The following is a 22995-nucleotide window of genomic DNA, read 5'->3' as shown; positions in this document are numbered from 1 at the left end:
CTTAGGAATATCCAGCCTAAGAAAGCTCCAGAGAGAATGCTGCCTCAGCTCTCCAAAGGCCAAGAGGAGGAGATCCAGAAGATTCTACGCACCAACCTGCAGAGGACACGGCAGAGAGTGAGTCCATATTGGGAAGACTGTCTCTCTCTCTCTGTCTTTGTCTCTCTCTCTCTCGCTCTCGCTCTCTCTCTCTCGCTCTCTCTCACACACGTGTCACACTACTTTATTCTATATGGCTCTCTTACATGATCTTGAAGACTTTAGCTTCATCCCCAACTCCACATAACATTAGAGTGAACTGTGCTTGTTATGCTGTTATGGTTAATAACCCAAGTCTAATTCAGCAATCACTGATCATTAGATTTTACAAATTTTGACCGGTTATCATCTGTATCGTTAATCACTATTAACACCTTTTTTCCCTTCCTAGTTGCAGTCCTATAACAGACACACGCTTTTGGCCGATCCGTTCGAGGACGGCTTTAAGGAGATCATGATCAAAAGGAAGAGGATGAAGGATTTAGAGAAGAAGGTGAGCCTGTAGGAGAGGTGTAAGAAATCTTCACCCCTGTATGTTGATCTCAGAATATATTTGCTGTGTTCCATCCGTGTGCTCTACTAGTGAACTTTTTTTGCCTTCTTACATCAGTCTTTTGTTACTCTGACACATTTATGTCTCTGTACTTGCAGCTTACTCAGATGAATAATTACCTCACCGTTCCAGCTGCACCTCCCGATTCTCCCACCATCGGCAGATCAAGACTGATTTCCGGTGTGTTCAACCTTTCTCTGCTTTACTCTGACGTCTACAGATAGTCAGCGGAGGTCTATAGACTTAACCACATATAAATAAGCCCAGATAACAACAAATAGTTGTGGTTTCGTATCTCCCTGGTTTATGATTTATATCTTTGTTCACTTGAGCAAATGAATTCACTTCTTCTGCCTGTGTCATTGATTAGACCCTCAAACCTGGAGCACGAAGCCTACATCGACCAACAAAGATCTCCCGTCAATCAAAGTGGATTTGGCTTCACCTCAAAGCCCAGACTCGGTCAACGAGGTGAACGAGTTCAGCAAGACGACGGAACAAGACCCAACTGAAGAAGAGGACGGGCTGGTGATGCTGAGAAAGAAAGAGGACCGGACTGGAGAGAAGGGAGAGCAAGAAGACACGAAAGATCCTCGACTCCTCCGCTGCCTGAGTGACCCCGGACCTGCCGTCAACGAGGACGAGGAGGACCAGCCCTTCCTCCAATGAGAGGAAAAGATGCATGTAACCTGCTATCAGCAGTCACACTAACTTTCTGACAGGTGGCTAAGGGGCTTGAGAATTTCTTTAAACACGGCACTGTTTACGAACAGAATTTCATTATTTTTTCTTTTTTTTTCTTTCTTTAGCTTGGGGCTTGTGTTGGGTTGAGGTTTACTGAACTTTAAGCCAAAATGATGATGAAACAAAATACAAGTTAATGAACCAAAAAAAAAAAACACTGAAGGTGGTGGGGGTGGGGGGGAGCAGAAAGAAAAATAGCCATCATTTTCTAGCTTTGTCTTTCTTGTCAGAGGAACATGAGGGGGTTGAACTATGCATTACCAAAGTTTCACACTGATGTAGTCCACAACTAGAGTTCATTTTTTTATTTTTTTTTTTATTTTAATCATTAATGAATTTATTGCTTATGGAACAGGAAATTGTCACCTAATGCATTGAATCTTAACATAGGACTTTTTTGTTTTTCAGGAGCAATATGAAACTAAGGGCACACAATGGCCTTTTCACTTCTAAATCAGTCACCTGGTCCAATCCCAGCTCTGACTTTAGAGTGTATTTGCCTGTACGTTTGTGTTTCGTCTTTCGTCACTGTGTAAATACTACAGCAGGTAGTATTTGGTGCATCAGATAATTGAATGCTTAGATACTTTAGATAATAACTCGCTGCATGAAACCTAGCGAAAGGAAAATACGGATATGTTTTTTTTTTTATAGGAAACGCACTGTAACTGCAGAGAGATTGATGATATATTTACTTCGTTTTATTCCAGGGGGTTTGACATTTATGGGTTTTTTTGGTTCATGCATTCTGTATTCTGTGCTATTACTTTATGAAATACTTGACTTTTTTTTTTTTAAACCTCATTCCTTTCAAATGCACTTCAGCGCCTTTAATAATTCTGTGTGTGTGTGTATGTGTATATATATATATATATATATATATATATATATATATATATATATATATATATATATATATATATATATATATATACGTATATGTATATATATATATATATATATATATGTATATGTATATGTGTGTGTGTGTGTGTATATGCATATGCACATAACCCTTGTCCACTTGGTGGATGTTTTGATGCTCGATGCAGCGCTTTATAGTTTTCTGTCGGTCTAGTCCAGGATCTCCTGGTGGTTCTAGTCTAAAAAAGACTGGTAGTTAATTAGGTTTTGCGAATCTTGCATTTACTTCCCTTTATACATCCCTGATTGCTCTACAAGGTTGGCTCGGGTTTCCTTATAAACTATGCAGCAGGGCAGTACATGCAGATGGATTTCACTTGGGTGAGTTCATTTTTTTCCCCCTTTAAAGCATCAGTAGAGCTGTGTATCACTGCGACTTCTTGCCCTGACAGTCTGGGCACTAATTCAGTCTGATTTATGGCTCTGTGTGACATTTTCAGACAAGAATAAATATCCTAAGAGTTATTCTGCATGCCGAGTAGATTAGATATATTTTTAAAAGGAAATGCTAAATTTTACACGAAACCAAAATATATGCTAATCTATTTGCCTGCTGTATCTCATGAAGTATTACTGTTGTAGTTCGGTTTTGTTAGTCTGTTTACTTTCAGTTTTAAGGTCCATGCTGGTTCAAATACCAAAATACCATTATCGATACCATTGATGCTAACAAAATGCTAATGAGGTGTTTTTTTTGTTTTTTTTTCTCCCTCTTTTCTCATTTATTAAGCCACACAGTAGTATTCACAAATTTGGTCTGTGTAGCTCTAACTATCGACCAGTGAGTTTAGGATTATCATCTGCCACCAAATCGTGGACATTTTGCGGCTTGTTGTTGGTTTTGAACGATGGACGATTACAGCGAGGATGTGATGCCACAACACTGTGCAATTATCAGAACGAGAGTTCAACGTGTAATGAAATATTCCTGTTCAAACCCTGAAAACTTTTAAGGAAAAATATCATCTCCGATCAACAACAACGCAAAATGTTCTTATGAAATTACTTTTTTTTTCTCCCATAATTTGTATTTTCAAAACAAAAAAAAATTCCTTCATTCTTTTCTTCATTCTCATTTTTTTATACTTTTTATACTCCTAACACTTTTTTTTGTTATAATTATATATACATTTTCTTTTTTTCAGTCGTTTCCGTTATAGCAGGAGTTTCGCAGCATTTGTGTGTCGTGCGTTGTTTGTATTTGAAGCACTGCCTGGTTTAGACGCAAGGTGAAGGACCACGAGAGAACATGGCAGCTCACTGTTCGCATGCACGCGTCCTTTTGAACGGATAGATGATCCGGGTGTGACGACTGTCGCAGTCGATCCTGCTGCTCGAACCCTTACTAGACTGGTAATATTTCACTCTTGACACAACTCTTGGTTGGCTAGTTTTGCATTGTGCCGTGAGAACTAGCTAGCTATTTAATCACAAACTACCTTTAACAACATCCTCATGTTAGTTTATATGGAATCGGCTACGTAAGAGCGTTCGAGCTTTGTGAAAGTCGTTATAGCAAACCGAACCGTGAGCTCATCAGTAGGAGGCGGGAACAGCTAACGACTCCAGTCTCCACACCGTACGCGACATCGACACTATTGGATTCTTGCTTTCGTTTGCTCGCTAACAGCCAAAAAAAAAATCATCTCATGATGTCATCTTTCTCTTAAACGGAGGAACCGATTCAGGGGTTTTAGAGTAGGACTGGACTGTACTGTAAATCTAATGTGATCCTGTATTCGATTTTTATTCCCTTTTATTACGCATAGGAAACATAAAGAAAGCCTGGTTGATGAGTTTAGACCAAATGCTTTCTCATCCTCTTCTCCAGCAATCAACTGTGTACCAAGACCAGACCTTTAAGCCCTGTTTAACAGCAATAACTGGGATGGGTTAAAGGTTTTGATTTGAGTTCTCATTGCATTCTCAGCTTTTTTTTTTTCTTTCTTCCACCAAAGCAGGAAGCGTCTTTTTGTCATTTTCATCAGATGAATTGATTTCTGTGCTGATACATTTCCTGTAACTATAATCGTCTATGCTTTTGTCAGTCTGGATATATTGTCAGCCTTTCTTTTTTTTTTTTTGTTTGTTTGTTTGTTTGTTTTTAAGACACTGTACTAAATTTCAGGATCTGTGTGTGAGGATGCCTTTAAGTAAAGGACATTTTTGAAGACTGCCGACTTGAAGCTGCTTTCTGAATGAGAAGCTTGGATAGGAGCTCTCAGGCATAAAAATATATTTCAGAACACACGCATGAACATCGTGGCTTATTATAAAATCAGTTAACAGCACGTCTTTCTTTTTTTATATATATATCTTTTTTATTATTTTTCCAAATATTTTTGTATGTTGTGTCTAAAATCTTGAGTGAAAAATAATTGGAAGATAAGGTTTTATTATTATTATTATTATTATTATATATTTTTTTTAACTTTAATAAGCCTCTAGGATTTAAAACACAAAGATGTTCACCTGAGATGTCCGTTCGTCCCTTCTGTGTTCTGTACACTCATTCGTTCCTGTCCCCTGTTTTGTGTGTATTGTGCAAACATGTCTGATTTTGTCACATATCACATTGCCTGTGTTTCTTTGTCAAATCTCTATTATTTCGTGACTACAATGAAGACCGATGCAATAAAAAAATTTTATATACACCTGTACATATAATGATGATGATGATGATGATCTTAAAATGCTATATGTCAGAGTTTATTTAAAACAAAAACACTATAAACACATGTTCTGTGTATTGCTTCAGCATCCTTTACCTTTCTGAACAGCTGTGATCCAGTGCAAACAATGAAACAATAAAGTTTTCTGGGAATAAACATAAATTGTATTCCGCTTCAAAATGAATTTATTTATTTATTTATTGTGTGTGTGTGTGTGTCTTTCTTTAAAAGAGGGGGGAAAAAGCACTGTAACACCGTTATCTAACAGTAGAGGGCGTGGTGGTAACATAAAACTCTTTGTATAAGGGCATCTGCCAAAATGACATTCAGAGTAGTTGAGAAAACTGGGGTGTTTTCCTCACACAGAGGTCTTTAGAGGTTGTCCAGGACAGTCCGAGAGGCAGTCCTGTGTGTAGTGACTGTCCTTCGATCAAATTACTACCTTAGTCACATCTTGGGTCTGCTGAGGGTTTAGGGTTTAGTCACGCTTCCTTTGTCATAAAACATGTTGTCCACAAGGTTGCACACATCAGGGATGAAGTTCTATTTTATTATATACTTATTTACACAAACATGGGAGAAAATAAACTGAAAAAATGCAATGCAAACAATCCTAACAGAAAGCAGCAATCAAGGTCTAAAGACTATGTGCTCCCAGCATGCTACACTGCACCAAGCCACACCCAGACCTTTAAGCATCACCTCACCTGCCCTGCAGGGGGTGCACATGTCGAGAAAACAGGCACAAGTCAAAACCAGAACAGAACGTTTACTATTTCAAAACAAACTATTCCAAACACACCACTTCTAACAACCTTCACCATGCTTCCCTTCTTTTTCTTCTTTAAACAGGGGACCAGTGATGATGTCATGGAGGTGTAGGTGGGATCGGGGCAGGATAAGGCAGGCCGGAAACTCAGGCTGGGAATCAGACCTTCACAAAAACATACACAAAGAACACAATTGACACCAGTCACCAAAATCATGGGTTGAAGCATAAGGCAAATAAATTGTTCCTACACTGCGGATGGAAAATTTTGTAGGTGAGAAAGTTCAGAGGATGATTCCCAGACTGAGCGGATTGGGTTACTGTAACCGAATAATACCTCTCTGCATCGGTGATGAGCAGAAAAGCAGAAACCACATTGGGTTCCACTCCAGTTGGAACTCTGAGGCTACAGATGAAGATGGCCTGGTGTGAATTTGGCATCAATGAAAACAGCATGTATCATTTGACCTACTAACCTGCCTTGTGTCTGTAGTTCAGCTCATTGGTGGTGGTACTGGTGATATGTTTTCCTGGCACACTCGGAGTCCCTTAAATAATGTAGCTTAGTGGTTAGCACGTTCGCCTCACACCTCCAGGGTTGGGGGTTCGATTCCCGCCTCCGCCTTGTGTGTGTGGAGTTTGCATGTTCTCCCTGTGCCTCGGGGGTTTCATCCGGGTACTCTGGTTTCCTCCCCCGGTCCAAAGACATGCATGGTAGGTTGATTGGCATCTCTGGAAAATTGTCCGTAGTGTGTGATTGCATGAGTGAATGAGAGTGTGTGTGCCCTGCGTTGGGTTGGCACGCCGTCCAGGGTGTATCCTGCCTTGATGCCCGATGACGCCTGAGCCTGGCACAGGCTCCCCGTGACCTGTGAATGAACTTGTCGACCAAATATTCAACATGTTGAGTCCTCTTCTAACTTGGCACCATTTTAAAACCATTAGCAAGAATTTGTTCGGAGAATAAATAAGATATTTTTTTGTTTGTCTTTGTTGGACTGAAGAGCGGAGGTCAGGTCCTATCAGTAAGTTAAGCGCATTAACATTCACAGGGAAGAGACGCTTAATGTGTTTGTGATTGCGTCTTGTGGGTGAGTTTATGCGTGTGTGTCTTTTTGGATACAAGAGTCTCGTTCCAGATAAATTGTTCTGATAAACAAGTAAACTTAAACAACTTTCCAAATTAGCATAATAACATTAGCGTGAACTCTGCAAGCCTAGCTATCTGCCTTCTGTGTATTTACTCTTAACGCTCAGGATATCCGTAGGGGAATTATTTACTTAATTGATCACCGTCTTGGAGGAGCTCTAGTGATTGGATAAGAGTAAGAGGAATTGGGGAAAGGCATATTTTCTGCTTCCCGCTGCATTATACATGTCTTCCTTCTGACCTTCACTTAACTTTCTTTGTGCTGTGTTTGGCTCTCGTGCTAATGACCACTGCCGGCTAAACCCAAACCATTAATCTTATTTTCTCCATAGCTGATGTGGCACTGCATCCCTAACTCGTTTCATTGGCGCTGGAATTAAAAGTCAATAAGACAGGAGTGATTACTGGCTTTGGAAAAAACAAAACTGATGTTTTTTACTTTTGAGAGTATGATGAGATAAACAATTAGTTTTTTTTTCTTCTCCCAAGCAACATAAGGCTGTAAAAATCTATTATTACTTGTATCAGCTTCTCAGCTTTCTTGATCAGAGAATGTTTTCCCAATAAACTACACTAACCAGTCAGGTGGAACAACAGCCTCTGATTTTAGATACAAACAAAATTGTACAGCTAACATTAAAGGCCTTGTCTAGCTAGTATAGTGTTAAGAACCTACCTAACATTATACTGTGTTATAAAAATCCTTTAACACTTACTGTTTAGCATCAGGGATCCATAACCCAAATTAGAAGATTGGCTCCTACATGGTAATAAAAATAATGCCTTTCCTATTACTTTTCCTAAGTCTTCACTCACCATCTCCCATCACCAGGTATGTTTAAACTTCCGGCAATATTCCACCAAAATTCCACCGATTTATCAGGAGCAATACCATGATCAAGTCGGCGGTTTGCCCTAAATGAGGCTCGGCCGTTGCGCTCGGTCTGTACGACTCGACTGCGTAATTTATAATAGTGGGAGTCAACGTTCATGCTTTCTCCAGGTTTGTTTTGTGCCAGTGGTGGATCGAGCAGTTAAGGCTCTGGGTTCTTGGCCAGAAGATTGTGGTTCAAGCCCCCAGTGCTGCCATGCTGCTGCTGTTGGGCCCTTGAGCAAGGCCCTTAACCGTCACTGCTCCAGGGGAGCTGTATCATGGCTGACCCTGTGCTCTGACCCCAACCCCAATGTGAACTTATTTTTTCTGCCATCATCAAGTTTCGGATATCAAACTTTTCAGAAATTTAAACTTGAACGATCCATCGTCTTTGAAGTTGAAACAAGGTTCAAGTTTGGGTTGAATTTACTTACAAATTTTATGCCACAGATGTTTGGACTTTTGTTTGTAAGTTTACTCACTCTCACTCTCGGGTCACGGGGAGCCTGTGCCTATCTCAGGCATCATTGGGCATCAAGGCAGGATACACCCTGGACGGAGTGCCAACCCATCGCAGGGCACACACACACACTCTCATTCACTCATGCAATCACACACTACGGACAATTTTCCAGAGATGCCAATCAACCTACCATGCATGTCTTTGGACCGGGGGAGGAAACCGGAGTACCCGGAGGAAACCCCCGAGGCACAGTGAGAACATGCAAACTCCACACACACAAGGTGAAGGCGGGAATCGAACCCCGACCCTGGAGATGTGAGGCGAACGTGCTAACCACTAAGCCACCGTGCCCCCCCGTTTGTAAGTTTAACCTTTGTGAAATGTCTTACAGTGCAGCTTTATTTAAATAAAAAAATTTTAGCACGTATATATTATAAAGTAAATTTAGGGTTAGTGTGGTATAGTGTGGTATCCCTAATGAGCAAGTCCGAGGTGATGATGATGGAAAAAGAAAAACTTCCTGAGACGATATGAGGAAGGAACCCATCCTTATCTGCGTGACACCGGATAGTGATGAGAAATCATTGGGTGCTATTGGGGACCCATCATCAACTGGGTACTATATGATCAAAAAGGAAAATTGTGTAACCTGTAAATTCATTCGAGTTTTAAAATTAAGTCTATTCTTCTAGAATGTTCAGTTAACAGGGAGGCACGGTGGCTTAGTGGTTAGCATGTTCGCCTCACACCTCCAGGGTTGGGGGTTCGATTCCCGCCTCCGCCTTGTGTGTGTGGAGTTTGCATGTTCTCCCAAGATTACATGAACCCAATGGGTGCTTGGACCATGATGATCACTGCTTTGGATTAATGGATTGTCTCTTTTGCCTTCCTATTCATCACCTAAATGTTTTCTAAACTGTGATTTAATAGCTCATTAATGTGTCGATTTATGCCTTTGGCTACGTTAGAAAAACAAACTAATGCCTTATCATTAAACCGGCCTTAATGAAACTTAATGAATGCGATAAATATGACATTATGAAGTGATAACTGGCAGATTAACTCATTGGATCCTGGTTATTTGAGTGGAAGTGGAATATTTTAGAGGTAGCTAGCATGGGGCTATGCATTCAGTCGTTCATGCGAGGAGTTTGTCTTTCTATCTAAGGCTAGAGGAAATGACTACTGAAAAATTTGTCTTTGATGTTCATGTGTTGTAAATACTGAATTCTGTAAGCTGACTGTTCTCAGGAGGTGTTGATTAACATGTTGCTGTAAGTTACACGTTTATATTAATTTACTTGCTCTAACATTTTGTTTTATACCTAAACAGTTCATTCACATAAATAAAATAAACAATGATCGATGTGTAATCGATGATCCGGTGAATTTTACTGTAATATGTTTATAATTTTGGGAAGGAGTCTCCAGTGTCAGTGCTCTATAACAGGTGATAAAAGTACATTTAATTCAATTATTTCAAGTTACAGTTTTGCCCTACAGTATTTTATTGTGATGTGTCTTTCCTTAAAAAAATTACATTTTTGGAAATTAAACACATCTGGGCGTACAATTATCAGGAAAAATCCAGAACCATCCCTTAAGTTGCATGCCAATAGTATACAGTAGGTCATATAGTACAGAGCCACTGAAAAGATTATATAAAAAATATATTCTTGTGAAAACAAAAAAAATGGGATGAAAAAAAACGTATCAAATTTGCACTATTAATGTCTCGGTATCTTAAAGACAAAAAGGAAAAGAATCACGTGCACACAAAATATTCGTTTTTTGTTTTATCATAAGGGGGTACGGTGGCTTAATGGTTAGCACGTTCGCCTCACACCTCCAGGGTTGGGGGTTCGATTCCCACCTCCGCCTTGTGTGTGTGGAGTTTGCTTGTTCTCCCCGTGCCTCGGGGGTTTCCTCCGGGTACTCCGGTTTCCTCCACCGGTCCAAAGACATGCATGGTAGGTTGATTGGCATCTCTGTAAAATTGTCCGTAGTGTGTGATTGTGTGAGTGAATGAGAGTGTGTGTGTGTGCCCTGTGATGGGTTGGCACTCCGTCCAGGGTGTATCCTGCCTTGATGCCCGATGACGCCTGAGATAGGCACAGGCTCCCCGTGACCCGAGGTAGTTTGGATAAGTGGTAGAAAATGAGTGAGTGAGTGTTTTTTCTTAAAAGTGTCGTGTGTGTCGTCCTTTCCCGAGCTCCAGGTTTTATTTGTAAGGTATATGCAAATAATAAATAATTCTGTTATAATTACTAATCAAACTCTTTTTGAATCTTATTGCACTCTGATTAACGCAAGTAACACACAGTATATCTAATTAAAAGCGGGGGATGTGGTAGCTCAATGGTTAAGGTGTTGGATTAATGATCGGAAGGTCGAATCTCGAATCCGATGGCCATCGAGCTGCCACTGCTGGGCCTCTGAACAATGCCCGTAATCCTCAGTTGCTCAGCCATGTAAATGAGATAAAAGTAGTCACTCGGGATAATGTACGGAAAATGTAGGTTCATAACATCCTACATCCACAGGTTCAGGTTCAGTGGTGACTCAAGTGGTTAAGGCTCTGGATTGCTGATTGGAGGATCAGGGTTCAAGCCCCAGCACTGCCAAACTGCCACTGTTGGGCCCTTGAACAAGGCCCTTAACCCTCACTGCTCCAGTGGTGCTGTATCATGACTGACCCCAACCTCCAAAGTTAGGAAATCTAAAGAAAGAATTTCACTGTGCTGTAATGTATATGTGACAAAATAAAGGCTTCTATTCTATTCACAGCCTCCTACAAGACTTATTGTACTAGTTGTAGTTGTATATGGAAAATGGAACACCTTAATAACTGGCTTTTTAAAGGGTTGACCCCTGAGGGAAAGACAATGCCTGTGGACCAAATCAAGCTTGCATCCTCTGAAGATTACTGAAATGCCTGACGTACACTTCTGCTCAACATTTTCACACTGTCTAGAATTAGCAGCCGATAGCAGCCGTAGTTTAGCGAGTGTCACTGTTAATACGTGTGAAACACATCTCACAGTGCTACCAACGCAGGAGAAATGCAATGCCTGTGTGCTGTTGTTAATGTGTGTGTACACAGTCAGAAATTCATTTCAGTTGTATGAAGAAATCTAAATAAACTCAAGGTTTGAACTGCTCGTGGAGTTCAGTTGTACATCATCCCAAATCCTGTGATTTGGGGAAAACGTGATTAAACAAAGGAATACATTGTTATCCATATAATAATTTTATCACGTTTTATCTATCTAAGGAACACCCATCCATCATATATACTGTAGCTGACACAGTGCATAGTGAAGTGAAACAGTGTTTCTCCAGGACAATGGTGCTACCGAAAACAATACAGAGCTAAGGACTGAAAGTAAGTTGTCCTAGCAACATAAAGTGCAGACAAAAGACAAATGCAATGCAAATAGACAATACAAAACACTATAGGACAAATACACAAAATAGCACAGATTATTGTGCATTCTGTATATTATACAGTAGATAAATAGGGAGTTGTAAACAAAGAGGGTTCTTGCAAACGTACAGTATATACACTTCAGTTATAGTAGCAGTTGGATGTGGTATTGAAATGTGGTGTGTATGTGTGTGCGGTAACAGTTCAGTTCCGGTTGTTGAGAACATCTCATCATGTTTCCTTGCATGCTGGGGAACCCTATAGATTTACATTTACATTGATGGCATTACAGCAGAAGCTCTTATCCAGAGCGACGTACAAAAGGTTCTCTGAAGACTCTATCGATTAATATATCAATACTGCTTCACTAGGTTACAAATAAATGATGTTAAGTCTAGTTTAAGTAAGTGTTTCAGGAAGAGGTAGGTCTTCACCCGTCGTATGAACACAGTCAGTGTCTCAGATGTTCGGATGTCTAGGGGAAGTTCATTCTACCAGCACGGTGCCAGAACAGAGAAGAGTCTTTATGTATACTGTACCTCCCTCTATCCCGGAGAGATGGTGGGACCAATCGAGAAGCGCTGGTAGATCTGATGAAGCGACATGCAGTTTGAGGCCTGATTAGAGCTTTGTGGTAAAATGGAAAGCTTTGTGGTATTGAAGGCAAGCATCAGTGTTTTGAATCTAATGTGAACAGCCAGTTGAGGAGGCACAGCAGTGGGATGGTGTTGGAGAACTTAGGCAGGTTGAAAACAAGTCACGCCACAGCATTTTGGATCATGTGCAGAGGACGAATTGCATTCAGAACTTTCAACTAGTCCTGAGAAAGCACCCGAGCAGCCTGTGTGGAAAAAATGGCCGAATCCTTCCGATGTTGTACTGAAACTAACGTCTCATACAGTATATGTGAGGAAAAGGACAGTTGATTATCGATTGTTATCCCAAAGTTAAGCAGTGGCTTAAGTGAAGATCAAAGAGTCCGGTGTCCAGTGAGATCGCAAGATCCTGACCAGGCGACGAATCTGTTGTTATGACCAGAGGTTCGTTTTTGATGATCCGTCCTCCGTGATGATATGTCTGGCAGACATGCAGAGATCTGAGCAGAACCTGTGCAATCTGCCAGAGGAAAAGAGAAGATGAGTGTCATCAGCATAGCAGCAGTAAGATAAACCATGTGAGGGTATACAGTAACTATAGGGCCAGTTTATCATGTTTTTTTCTGCATATTGCTTTGTTTCTCTCTAGAAGGGACATTCGCGGTGTTTTTAGACCTCATGGGCTTTTAGACACAAACATGGGGTTTGACTTCTAACACAGAGATTTTCATTCTCTTTATGCACCATATCTAATACCCTGATTCACCACACGATGGACGCATCTGCACACGCTTCCTCTTCCCCGTAACGTGACGCCGGTGCTGTTTAATTTCACCACACCGGCGTATCAAACGCGCTTTGCGGCGTACCGGGCGGTCGCAGCCTCGCGCCTCCCATCTCTCTGGATATTTACGGGATTTCTACCGTCCGTTTACGCCGCGTTTCCTGTTCAGGCTTCACACAAAGAGCCACATTTCTCTCCGTTATCCCATATTCCATCCGGACCGGAAGAAAGACGCGGCATCGTCGGATTACATGACCGTTACCGCACAGCGATCCGACTGTCTCCGCTTCTCCGTGCGCAACATTCCGGGAATCCAGACCAGCTCTGTGCAACACAGCGTAGCTTTCATTCATTCTTTCTATCTCTCTGTATTTTGGACAAAGGAATCCGACCACGTTTAGTTCATAAACAAAGCAAGAGAAGATATAACGCGGATTAGATCACTTTGTGCATCACGCCATGCGTTTAAAATCCGATCCTGAACCGGATCCTGAACCGGTTTTCACTCATTAATGCCGGGATTTATACCGTAGAAAACGTCATGCAACGTCATGTTGCCTTTTCGGGCATCTATTTATCTATCTATCTATCCATCTATCCATCCATCCAACTTAACGGTCTGGCTGTGATCACGCTTTAGCGCGTTGAAACCGCGACGCACGAGCGCACTTTTCTCGCGTCATGCCGTGTTTTTGCACAGCACCAAACAATATTCAGTCGTAGCTCCAATCTGCACTCCGGATCGTCTGTTCTTACGGAAAGTTAGAGAAACCGAAATCCATCCGGAGCGCGATGACGCGCGTGCAGAGACACAGAGAGGGAGGGAGGGAGAGCGCGCGATGAGGCTCACGCACTCTGATAAAGCCACTACCCAAACTTTGTCATTCATTCACGCAGCCGGTGTCTCTTAAAGCCGTTTGGCAGGGAGCATACTAACTCTGTCTGCGGTGTAAATGGCGTTCCGGAAGTTACCCGGTGTGTCGGTGTCAGCCATGGGCCTCCGCTTGTCTCAGAAATTCGCCTTTCTGCTTTTTCTCTCCGGTTTGGTCACGCTGTGCCTCGGGGCTCTGTTTTTTCTTCCTGACTCCGTTCGCCTCAAGCGCTTTTTCCTGCCCAAGACCGAGAGTGCGCCAGCGAACACGGCGGCGACCCAAAGCGGCGCGATCGTGGAGCTCGCGGAAAAAGCGCACGCTGAGCGGGAGCGCCAGGAGCGCGAACGGAGCGCCCCGTTTAAACCCGAGCCGAACGGAAAGCTCAGAGTGAGCCGGAAGCCATCTGTGACGCGCGGCGATGCCACCGGCGGGACCGTGGAGAGACCTCTGGGAGCGCACGAGGAGCGCAGGGCAAGAACGCAGCGCGGGGACGCGACCGAAGGCACCACAGCTGGACGCGCCAAAGGCTGCACTTATGACACTTTCCGAAAGTGTTTGCTCAAACCAGCGCTCGGGAATGACCGAGGAAAACCGTCAGACCAACAAACTGTACAGAGGAGGGATAAAGTCAGAGAGGTAAGAGATGCACTTCTCCAGAGACCTTCTTGTGGAGTCACTGAAATCTCAACATGACCACAACAAACAAACAAACACAGGTTTCCAAACATGGTCCTGCAGTGAATCAGCTGAGAAATCCTAAATCTGTATCTCCAGGACCAGCTTTTAGTAAACCTGCCCCATTAGATCATAGTGACACATTAACCGAAGGTGCACAGTTGATCCGCTCATTACAGTAACTCATCCCAAGTCTTTTAGGGCAGTTTGGAGAGTATATGAGCGTTTAAACGTCAATCACAGATATTCCTTGATAGCTGCGGTGCAACTTCCACCTGGTGATGAAACAGTGGAAAAAGAAAATAAACAGGATGTAGTTTGGGATAAAGAGTCGTCATGTGGCAGCAGATATAAAGAAAGGATGTTATAAGAGATGTCTGGAAATTGTTATTTTGAAAGGTGTCAAGTCTCGGAATCTGTCATCTTTAAATTTTCAGCTAAAGATGTTTTCACGTGTGTGTGTGTGTGTGTGTGTGTGTGTGTTACACTTAAACTACTTACACCAAGAGGATGGTGTCACAGCTTTATCAGTTAAACCTCACCGGGTTAAAGCACAGATTCACAAAACCCTCTTTCCTGTTGATCTCAGACGTTGCACATGAGTAAGAGAGTAAACCAAGGGCGTTTTCTCACATTTTTATCTGAATCAGAAAGAAAACAACATTTTTGTGGGTTCTCAAAAAAACATGTAAAAGAATTGGAAACTTTTTTTTATCAGTTTGGAAGTGAGTGAGCAAACACCAACCTTTGTAATAATATATCATTTTATCACGATTTCATAAAGATATTCATCAAATGCTAGATTTCGTGTAAGCACCGAGAAAGCAGCACTGAATAAATTCCCTGACTGATATGTGCAGGATTAGATAGAAAGCCTGTCGGCAGTTTGCAGGTGCTTCGTATGAGTTGCAAATGATTGCCTGTTTGCTAAAATTATTGCATATGTGTCTGGCAGGCATGTTAAATCTGCTGGAAAAAAGGTGGAACACAGAACAGATAATGTATTGTACGGTCTCTAAAAAACAATCCAACATCTTGGCATTTAGAGTTTGTGCACACAAAGTGTTAGATCTCTTCAGCGTTTTGAAATACAGCTCGCATTTAAACTCAACCTGACAGCTAGTGGAACGTCTAATCGTGATTTGACGAATGATGTTTGTGAGGAAGAAAACACTTGGTGGTGTTCTGTTATGGGAAATGAATCGAAGACCGATTTTTGTAAGGAATGTCAAAGCGTACATCACATTTTTATCCGTTTATAGTTACATAATGAATGTCTTTGTCACACGTTATCACTTACGCTATAACAGCCTCTCAATTCCTCTCTATCCTTTGAATTTAATAAGATAAAATATTGCAGATTTTCATTGAGGGAGAACACGGAGAGTTCTTCCCTAGGATCTGGGCTCAGGTTCTGATGTACAAGATGGTTGCGCTAAGCTGGTGCACTCTCAGTGCTTGTTTCAAGCCTGGGTAAAATAGCAGAGTTGTGTAAGGAAGGCTGTTCGGGGTAAAAGCTGTGCAGATTTAAATATGTGGACCGGTGATCTGTTGCGGTTGTGAAGAAAAAAGTTGTGAAGTCTTACCTGTGTTTGGAATATTATAGATACTTTACCTCAGATTAGCACTGAAGACTCTTTAATGAAATGTGGTACGTCTACAATATAAAAGTCTATGTGTAACTGTATTATTATTATTATTATTATTATTATTATTATTATTATTATTATTATCCTGTCCAAAAGAAGTTTAAAGAGTTTTTTTATTATAATATAGAGCACAGTGAACACCACACTAAAGCTTGACTGAAGGGTTGCCAGGTTTTATCAAGACTCCCACCAGATGAAACTATCCCAGAATGTTCACAAATGTCTGATTAGCTCCTTCTGCAAGCACTTGAATGGCACTTTAGAAAAGCTTAACTCTGCCAAACCCAAGTTTGACGATGGTAAAGTGCGATATATTATTACACCACCGTTTTGCTATAAAATATACCGCCGCATGCTGTTACCGAGTAGAGAGCTCACATAGGGACGGAGTACGGTGATAAGTGTGATTTGGAAAAAAGTCTTTATGGTTGTTATGATCGTTTCTGAACTTTTATATGAGCCTCATATTGACCACCACTTTGGAGTGGGACATGAAAAAGACATTTAATGCTGAAAATAAACACAAACAAACTGGAGCAAACTCCTTTTGGCCTCAGGAAAAAAAGATTGTTAGCAATTAGTCGAACACACGTCATGTAACTACACAAGGGTTTCTTATAGTCGTGTCAGTTGTTGACATCACGCTCTACTCGACTTTCAGTACAGTGTAGTTAAATGTGTGCTTATCTATAGCGCAACGTTGGGTCTTTTTATTTCCTTATTGTTATGTGAGAATCCACTTTGTCAGGCTTTCTGGATGCCGTCCAAACCTCATCGTCTATTTCTGGAAATCGGCATCAGCTCATGCTCGTTGACGGAGGAGATCACAGGCTGGCCCTGGGCTGGAGGTTGTGCTGAGAAAAAAAAGAAAAGAGGAAAAAACAAAACCACACACACACAAACACACACACACACACAAACGATAGCTCTTAAACTATGTATGTCTTGTTCTGGACTTCCAAAACATTCAATACTAATGGATCTAATGCTATACATTTCCCTGTTTCCTTTCCTCCTATTTTCTGTTTTTGTATTCAAGCATTTAATATTAAATAAATAGAACTGTATTAGACGTGTCTGGTATTTGGTGATACGATACACTGGGGTATTTGACATTGCAGGTTATTATGACAGTGGACAAAATATCATTCAGGAATCTCAAGACCAGGACCTGGGCTGTGAGTATACTAAGGTTGTGAGGTCAAGTCCCACAGCTGACAGAGAGATTGTGGACCCTCCAGCAAACCACTGTGTGTTTCGGGCTTTGCAGGAATAAGAGGAAGTGTGACATTGCCTCAGGCTTTGTCTGTGCCTCTTTGTACCATGTCGACTCGAGAGACAGGGCGAGGTGGAGATTTTATCTGCTTAATCACATTGTTGCGAGTCAAAGGTCCAAAAACACCAGAGAGATCTCTTAAGATGATCAGAATGCTAAAGACTTCGACTCAGACTATGTAGTACCAGACAGTGTGGTACGCTGATGAAGTTCATGTGGTGAATTGATGAAGTTCGAAGTTCAGGATGATGTGGTACGCTGAAATGGTTAAACCTTATCATTGGTAAACAGCTTTTACTGTGTACCTGTGCATTGCCAAGAGATTATTTTTCTTCTCATGTATTACATGTTTTTTTTTTTTTTTTTGAGAAATACCCAAATCACCAAAAAGAGGTTTTGGAGCAAAAGTCCTTAATCATGACGTGTCATTGTCTGTTACTGTTAAACGTGGGTTAAAGTCGCTTCAGCATTCGATAGCATGAAGAAGCAAACAACCACTGAGTCAATATTACTGTGCAAACAGGAGCAAAACCCTGAATAACTGATCCCTTGTGACAACATTAAAACCTCCGGAGCAAAGCAGTGACAGAGCCGTAAATCCTCGCTGTTGCAGGCAGAGACCTGACTCTTCAAACACTGGTGGAATATAGAGCAGAAATTATGTTATCACCAGAACTGAAGACATTCGCTCTGGCTAAAATACAGTGTGTACAGTATATCAGGTTTACCGCATTTGTGCAGTTGAGGGTTAAGGATCTTGCTCAGGGGCTCAGCCTTGGCAGATTGGTGGTCTTAGATATCTCGTGCTTTAGGTGTCTCACATGTGTGTGGTGTTGGGGGGGACCCCACCGGATGTCAGTATGGCTGAAAAAAAAATGGACGATTCAGGTTTTCTGTCAGTACTTTATCATCTCATTCATTCATTCATCTTCTACCGCTTATCCGAACTACCTCGGATCACGGGGAGCCTGTGCCTATCCCAGGCGTCATTGGGTATCAAGGCAGGATACACCCTGGACGGAGTGCCAACCCATCGCAGGGCACACACACACTCTCATTCACTCACGCAATCATACACTAGGGACAATTTTCCAGAGATGCCAATCAACCTACCATGCATGTCTTTGGACATTTTGGACGTAGGGACATTTTGGGGAGGAAACCGGAGTACCCGGAGGAATCCCCCGAGGCACGGGGAGAACATGCAAACTCCACACACACAAGGTGGAGGCGGGAATCGAACCCCCGACCCTGGAGGTGTGAGGCGAACCACTAAGCCACCGTGACCCCACTTTAACATTTCCTTCTTATGAAAACATCAAAATCTGTTTCAAATTTACATTTTTTTATTTTGTTTAATCGGCTTATTAATGTCTTGTCTTGGCTTCTGGTTAATGAAAGCTTAAAGCCTTGCTAGTCGCACAAAGGCTAGTTACATTTCATCGTGTAGGAGACGTGAGAATAATCAGTGTAGGTTGTGATCTAACACAGATGGAAAAATGAAGTTCAGCATTGTTTGGCATTGAATGTCTTTGTCATGTCTTACTACACAATGTTGGTTCATGTAAAGCTCATATGAAAGTAGACACTCAGGACTTTAAGAATTTGTAGTTTGCCTGTTTTTATCTAGCCTACTAGGAGCAATATATTCATAAATGTTATTTTTTTTTAAAAGCAAATTTTGATGTCAAACCCACGTGCTTGTTCATAAACATCTAAAATTTGAAGGTGTATATCTTTATTCACTAAAATTCTTTATAAGGTTATCCAAAAGATGGAAAAACACGAGTCCTGACTCATTTTATATCAGACTTGTTCCACAAATTTCTATTTTGCCGGTGTAATAGAACACCAGTGTACTGGTAAAAAGGGTTAAAGCCCCAATAAAAGACATATAACCAGAAATATATAACAAGAAATGATTACAAGAAATTTGAAAAATGAACGCTAGCACTTGAAATGAAAAGTCAAAGATGAATTTTAGCTCAGAATGAAGTTGGATTTTAGCATACTGACAATGCACGCACTACTCAATATACTTACACCATATGGTAATGGTTTGTTACTCCACCATTAGCATGCCCTTGCATTACCCATCTTCATTAACCTCTCTAGCTAAGCTAACATGAGCTAAGCTAACAAGATTACAGCTTGTTACACGAATAAGCGCTAAACAAATTCGATGGCAACACTATTGTTATGTGTAAATATGAGTTCTGTTTGTCTATATGCAAAGGGAACGTTGTTTTATTTGCATCAACGGCCCAAACATTTCCAGGAACATTAAAAGCGAAAGCTTGAGGACGAAAGTTTTGAGACTTTAGAGATCACAGATTTGGGATTGATAATCAGTCATTATCAGCGGTGAAAGACAACTTGGTTAAGTGTGGATGTTTTTTTTCATGATGTCAGCAGTAGAACAAACGTTTGTTTGCTGTGGGTGTGTTAAGCTCATATAAATGACGTTTTCATGTGCCCTGCAGCTGTGTTGTGGTTAAGGGCGTGCTACATTTACCGGTCATGCCTGTTCTGTGGTGCATAAGAACAGATGAAGCCTGTGTGGCATCAGAAAGCAATAAATAAAAGTGGAAGGAAGAATAAAAAGTTTTTCTTTTTCATATGGTGAGCAACAGAAGAATCAGTTCCACCAAGAACCTTTCAGTAACTACTGTAGTTGTTAAAAGAACCCTCTTTTTTCTGATTATCATGAAGAACATTGTGTAGCTTTTTGTCTGAAGATCTACAAACTTTTGTGTGATGGAAATGATAAAGGTTCTGACCAAGAACCCTTTCAGAACCTTGATTTTAAAGACTGCACTGTACCAGTACCAGAATCACATGCCCCTTTTCCACCAAAAAGAACCTGGTGCTGGTTCAGAGCTAGCACTGGTGCTGGTTCAAAGTTGGTTCCTCTGGCGAACCTTCTAAAAACCGGTTTGCCTTTCCACCGGCTAGAGAGCCGTTACAGAGCCAAGTCTGATGTCACTGTATACGTGTCACGTTACACAGCAACGTTAGCGCAGCAACGGCAAACAAAACACAAACACATCAACAATGGCGGGTGTTACTTTACTGTTAATGCTCATGGCTTTGCGAACCTACATTAACACCCAAACGCAGCGAATCCGACGTGTACGTGCAGCTCCATGTAATCTGTATAAACGGAGGTTGTTATCGAGAAAGTACATAACGTTATTTTATTATTAACACAGAAAAAAATTAACCTTAGCATATAGCTACTTACTATCATGTGTGCTGATAATGTATCATATCGCGGTAAGGTAAAAGTGTATTAAACATTAGTATACTTAAGGTACATTATCAAATGCGCTAACAGTAGCCCCGCCCACAGACCCGGACACAAGCGGTTCTTAAGTCTAGACCAGCAACCTTTTGGTGCTACTTAAGAACCACTTTAACTGGTTCAGAGTCGGTGCATTGGCTGTCGAAAAAAAAAGAACTGGTTCTAAATTAGGCTCCGAACCAGCACTCAAACTGCCTCGGTGGAAAAGGGGCATTAGTGAAATAAATCAATAACATTCTTCTTAAGTAATGTAAGATATATTAGGCTAGTTCACATACGCTAGGTATAGCTAGGTCAAGCTAGAGACTTCAGGAGCAAGTGATTGTCCTTGTACTGTATCGTAGCAGATTCTTCAGTACCGTCATGTCAATTATCTTTTTAAATTCAAATCCTATTGTGTGAGGATTCGGTGGTATAAAAATATTCAATTGTTCCTTATGAGCAACCTGAGATCGTCACAGATTCAGAAGTAGCAACAAATATCGAACGATTGCCCTGAGAAATGTAAATTTTGTGGAGAATTCTAAGGTTTTATATGTGGTTTGAAACCAATCCAGACCAAAACAGACCAAAAGTATTAATTTACAAAATCCGCATTAACTCTGGCTAATCTGTTGTAATTTCCAAGCAAAGGGAGGTTAAATAAATAGAATTTGATATCACGAAAGAGATCCAAACACAAATCTTTCTCTTTGCTTACTTGAAGAGGAAGTGTTTCTACATGAAAACTGTTGTAATGTGGTTAAGACAGTTAAAGCTGTGGTTATAACTGTGATAGCAGTGTTTCTTAGATGCAAAGAGACGCTAAAAAGAAGGTTTGGATTTCAAATCGCAGCTCTGAGACCCTGATACACTAAATTACTCAAAGAAGGTTGTGTAGCATCAATTTCTCTTAAGCAGAGAGTGAGTTTTGAGTTTCCTTTGGTAAAATATGGTCTGCGTTCGCCATGATATTTTTTAACCTCGCTATTAGAAAAGTGTGTTTGTCCTGAATGTGGCCTTTCCAGAGTGTCAGCAGGTTGTGTAATCATACTCTTCTGCAAGGGTTCAAGGCTGCTAACATTTGTGTTTTGCTCCCCGTTGAGTCGAAAGTGCAAATATCAGATGCTCCGTGTGTGTGTGTTTTTGGTGTGTGTATTTGCATGTGTGTGTGTGTGTGTGTTTCCTTCCATCTGCGTTCTCTTTGTGTTTGTGTAACTCGGGTTCATATGGCTCAGAAATGAAGGTCAATTTCATATTCACTCCCTCTGCGCTAAATAAAAAGCAATTATATGGCACTCATCTTTGTTTTGACTCTCCATCATCGTCCGTGTGTTTGAAGGAAAAGGGCAATGCATGCGCACGGCATTTCTGAGTTGGCCACTCGGAGAGAGAGACGTGATATTTAGGAAGCAGCATGCGTGATAGAAAGGAGAAGTAAAATATGTGAAAACGGCAGAGAAGGATAAATCCAGGATGTGAGGAGCTCAGAGAAACCGCCGTAGTGGAGCAGAGTCACATGTTATGCGTCTGAGCTTTTCGTCTGTAGCTGCTCAGCTTTCATTAGAAGTGCACTTGCTCTAGGGCATAACGCTGTTGCGACATGCTGAGAAAACACTTTTTTGTTGTTTTGCTGTGAGATGAGTTATACGAAGCAGATTTCAGTTCAGACTGAACAAGACTTTGGAGTACAAATCCTCTCTAGTACAAAGATGAGACAACACCACAGATTTGTTGTTGTTGTTTTTTTTCCCCAGCCATTTTTACCGTGCTATCTTAGCTAGACGTTTAGCTCGCGACCTTGATTGAAGGAGGAAGGATGTCAAAAATCTTCAGAACGACTTATTTCTCACAGATTTCTTTATCTGTCTCATCCACATTCCAGCCAACCGAGTGAAAAGCACAAAAATGTAATCAGCTACCATGAATCAGAGACACGATTAGCGCAGCTGGTCCTTGGATTCAGGCTGTCATTAAGGGCTCAAGCCAAAAAAATAGATAAAACAAAAGGCGCAAAAGGGGGTTGTGAATCCGTTTTGGAGTGAAAGGAGCCTGACGTTAACACAGTATGCTAATGGCAAGCTGTCATCAGACGTCATGGAGTTCTTCAAACTCATTTTTCTCTCAGATTCTCTTTTTTAGTTGTAGCAAATACTCAAAAAAGCCAAAAGAAACCCCCCAAACTCTCACTCCTGTCAAGTCTGAAAGCTTCTCCTGTAGTGTGAAGGAAGTTTGAATTCTTATA

General features: G+C 41.2%; 2 protein-coding genes across 2 annotated transcripts in view; both read left to right on the top strand.

The window, feature by feature from the left end:
• Positions 1 to 2174, top strand: part of slc9a1a (solute carrier family 9 member A1a) — a 35703-nt gene extending 33529 nt beyond the window's left edge. Inside the window, exons 9-12 of the mRNA XM_060862021.1 lie at positions 6 to 117; positions 431 to 532; positions 691 to 772; positions 963 to 2174. Coding sequence (XP_060718004.1) covers positions 6 to 117; positions 431 to 532; positions 691 to 772; positions 963 to 1261 — 595 coding nt within the window. The 3' untranslated portion in view covers positions 1262 to 2174. The remainder of the gene's footprint in view (positions 1 to 5; positions 118 to 430; positions 533 to 690; positions 773 to 962) is intronic.
• A 10910-nt stretch (positions 2175 to 13084) lies between these two features.
• The window catches only part of LOC132839957 (mannosyl-oligosaccharide 1,2-alpha-mannosidase IA), a 214548-nt gene continuing 204637 nt past the window's right edge, over positions 13085 to 22995 (top strand). Inside the window, exon 1 of the mRNA XM_060861180.1 lies at positions 13085 to 14503. Within this exon, the coding sequence (XP_060717163.1) occupies positions 13949 to 14503 (555 nt within the window). The 5' untranslated portion in view covers positions 13085 to 13948. The remainder of the gene's footprint in view (positions 14504 to 22995) is intronic.

Source organism: Tachysurus vachellii, chromosome 25, assembly GCF_030014155.1.
Source record: "Tachysurus vachellii isolate PV-2020 chromosome 25, HZAU_Pvac_v1, whole genome shotgun sequence".
Taxonomy (NCBI): domain Eukaryota; kingdom Metazoa; phylum Chordata; class Actinopteri; order Siluriformes; family Bagridae; genus Tachysurus; species Tachysurus vachellii.
Note: the sequence above shows the minus strand (reverse complement) of the source record. Positions and strands in the feature narration are given on the sequence as shown.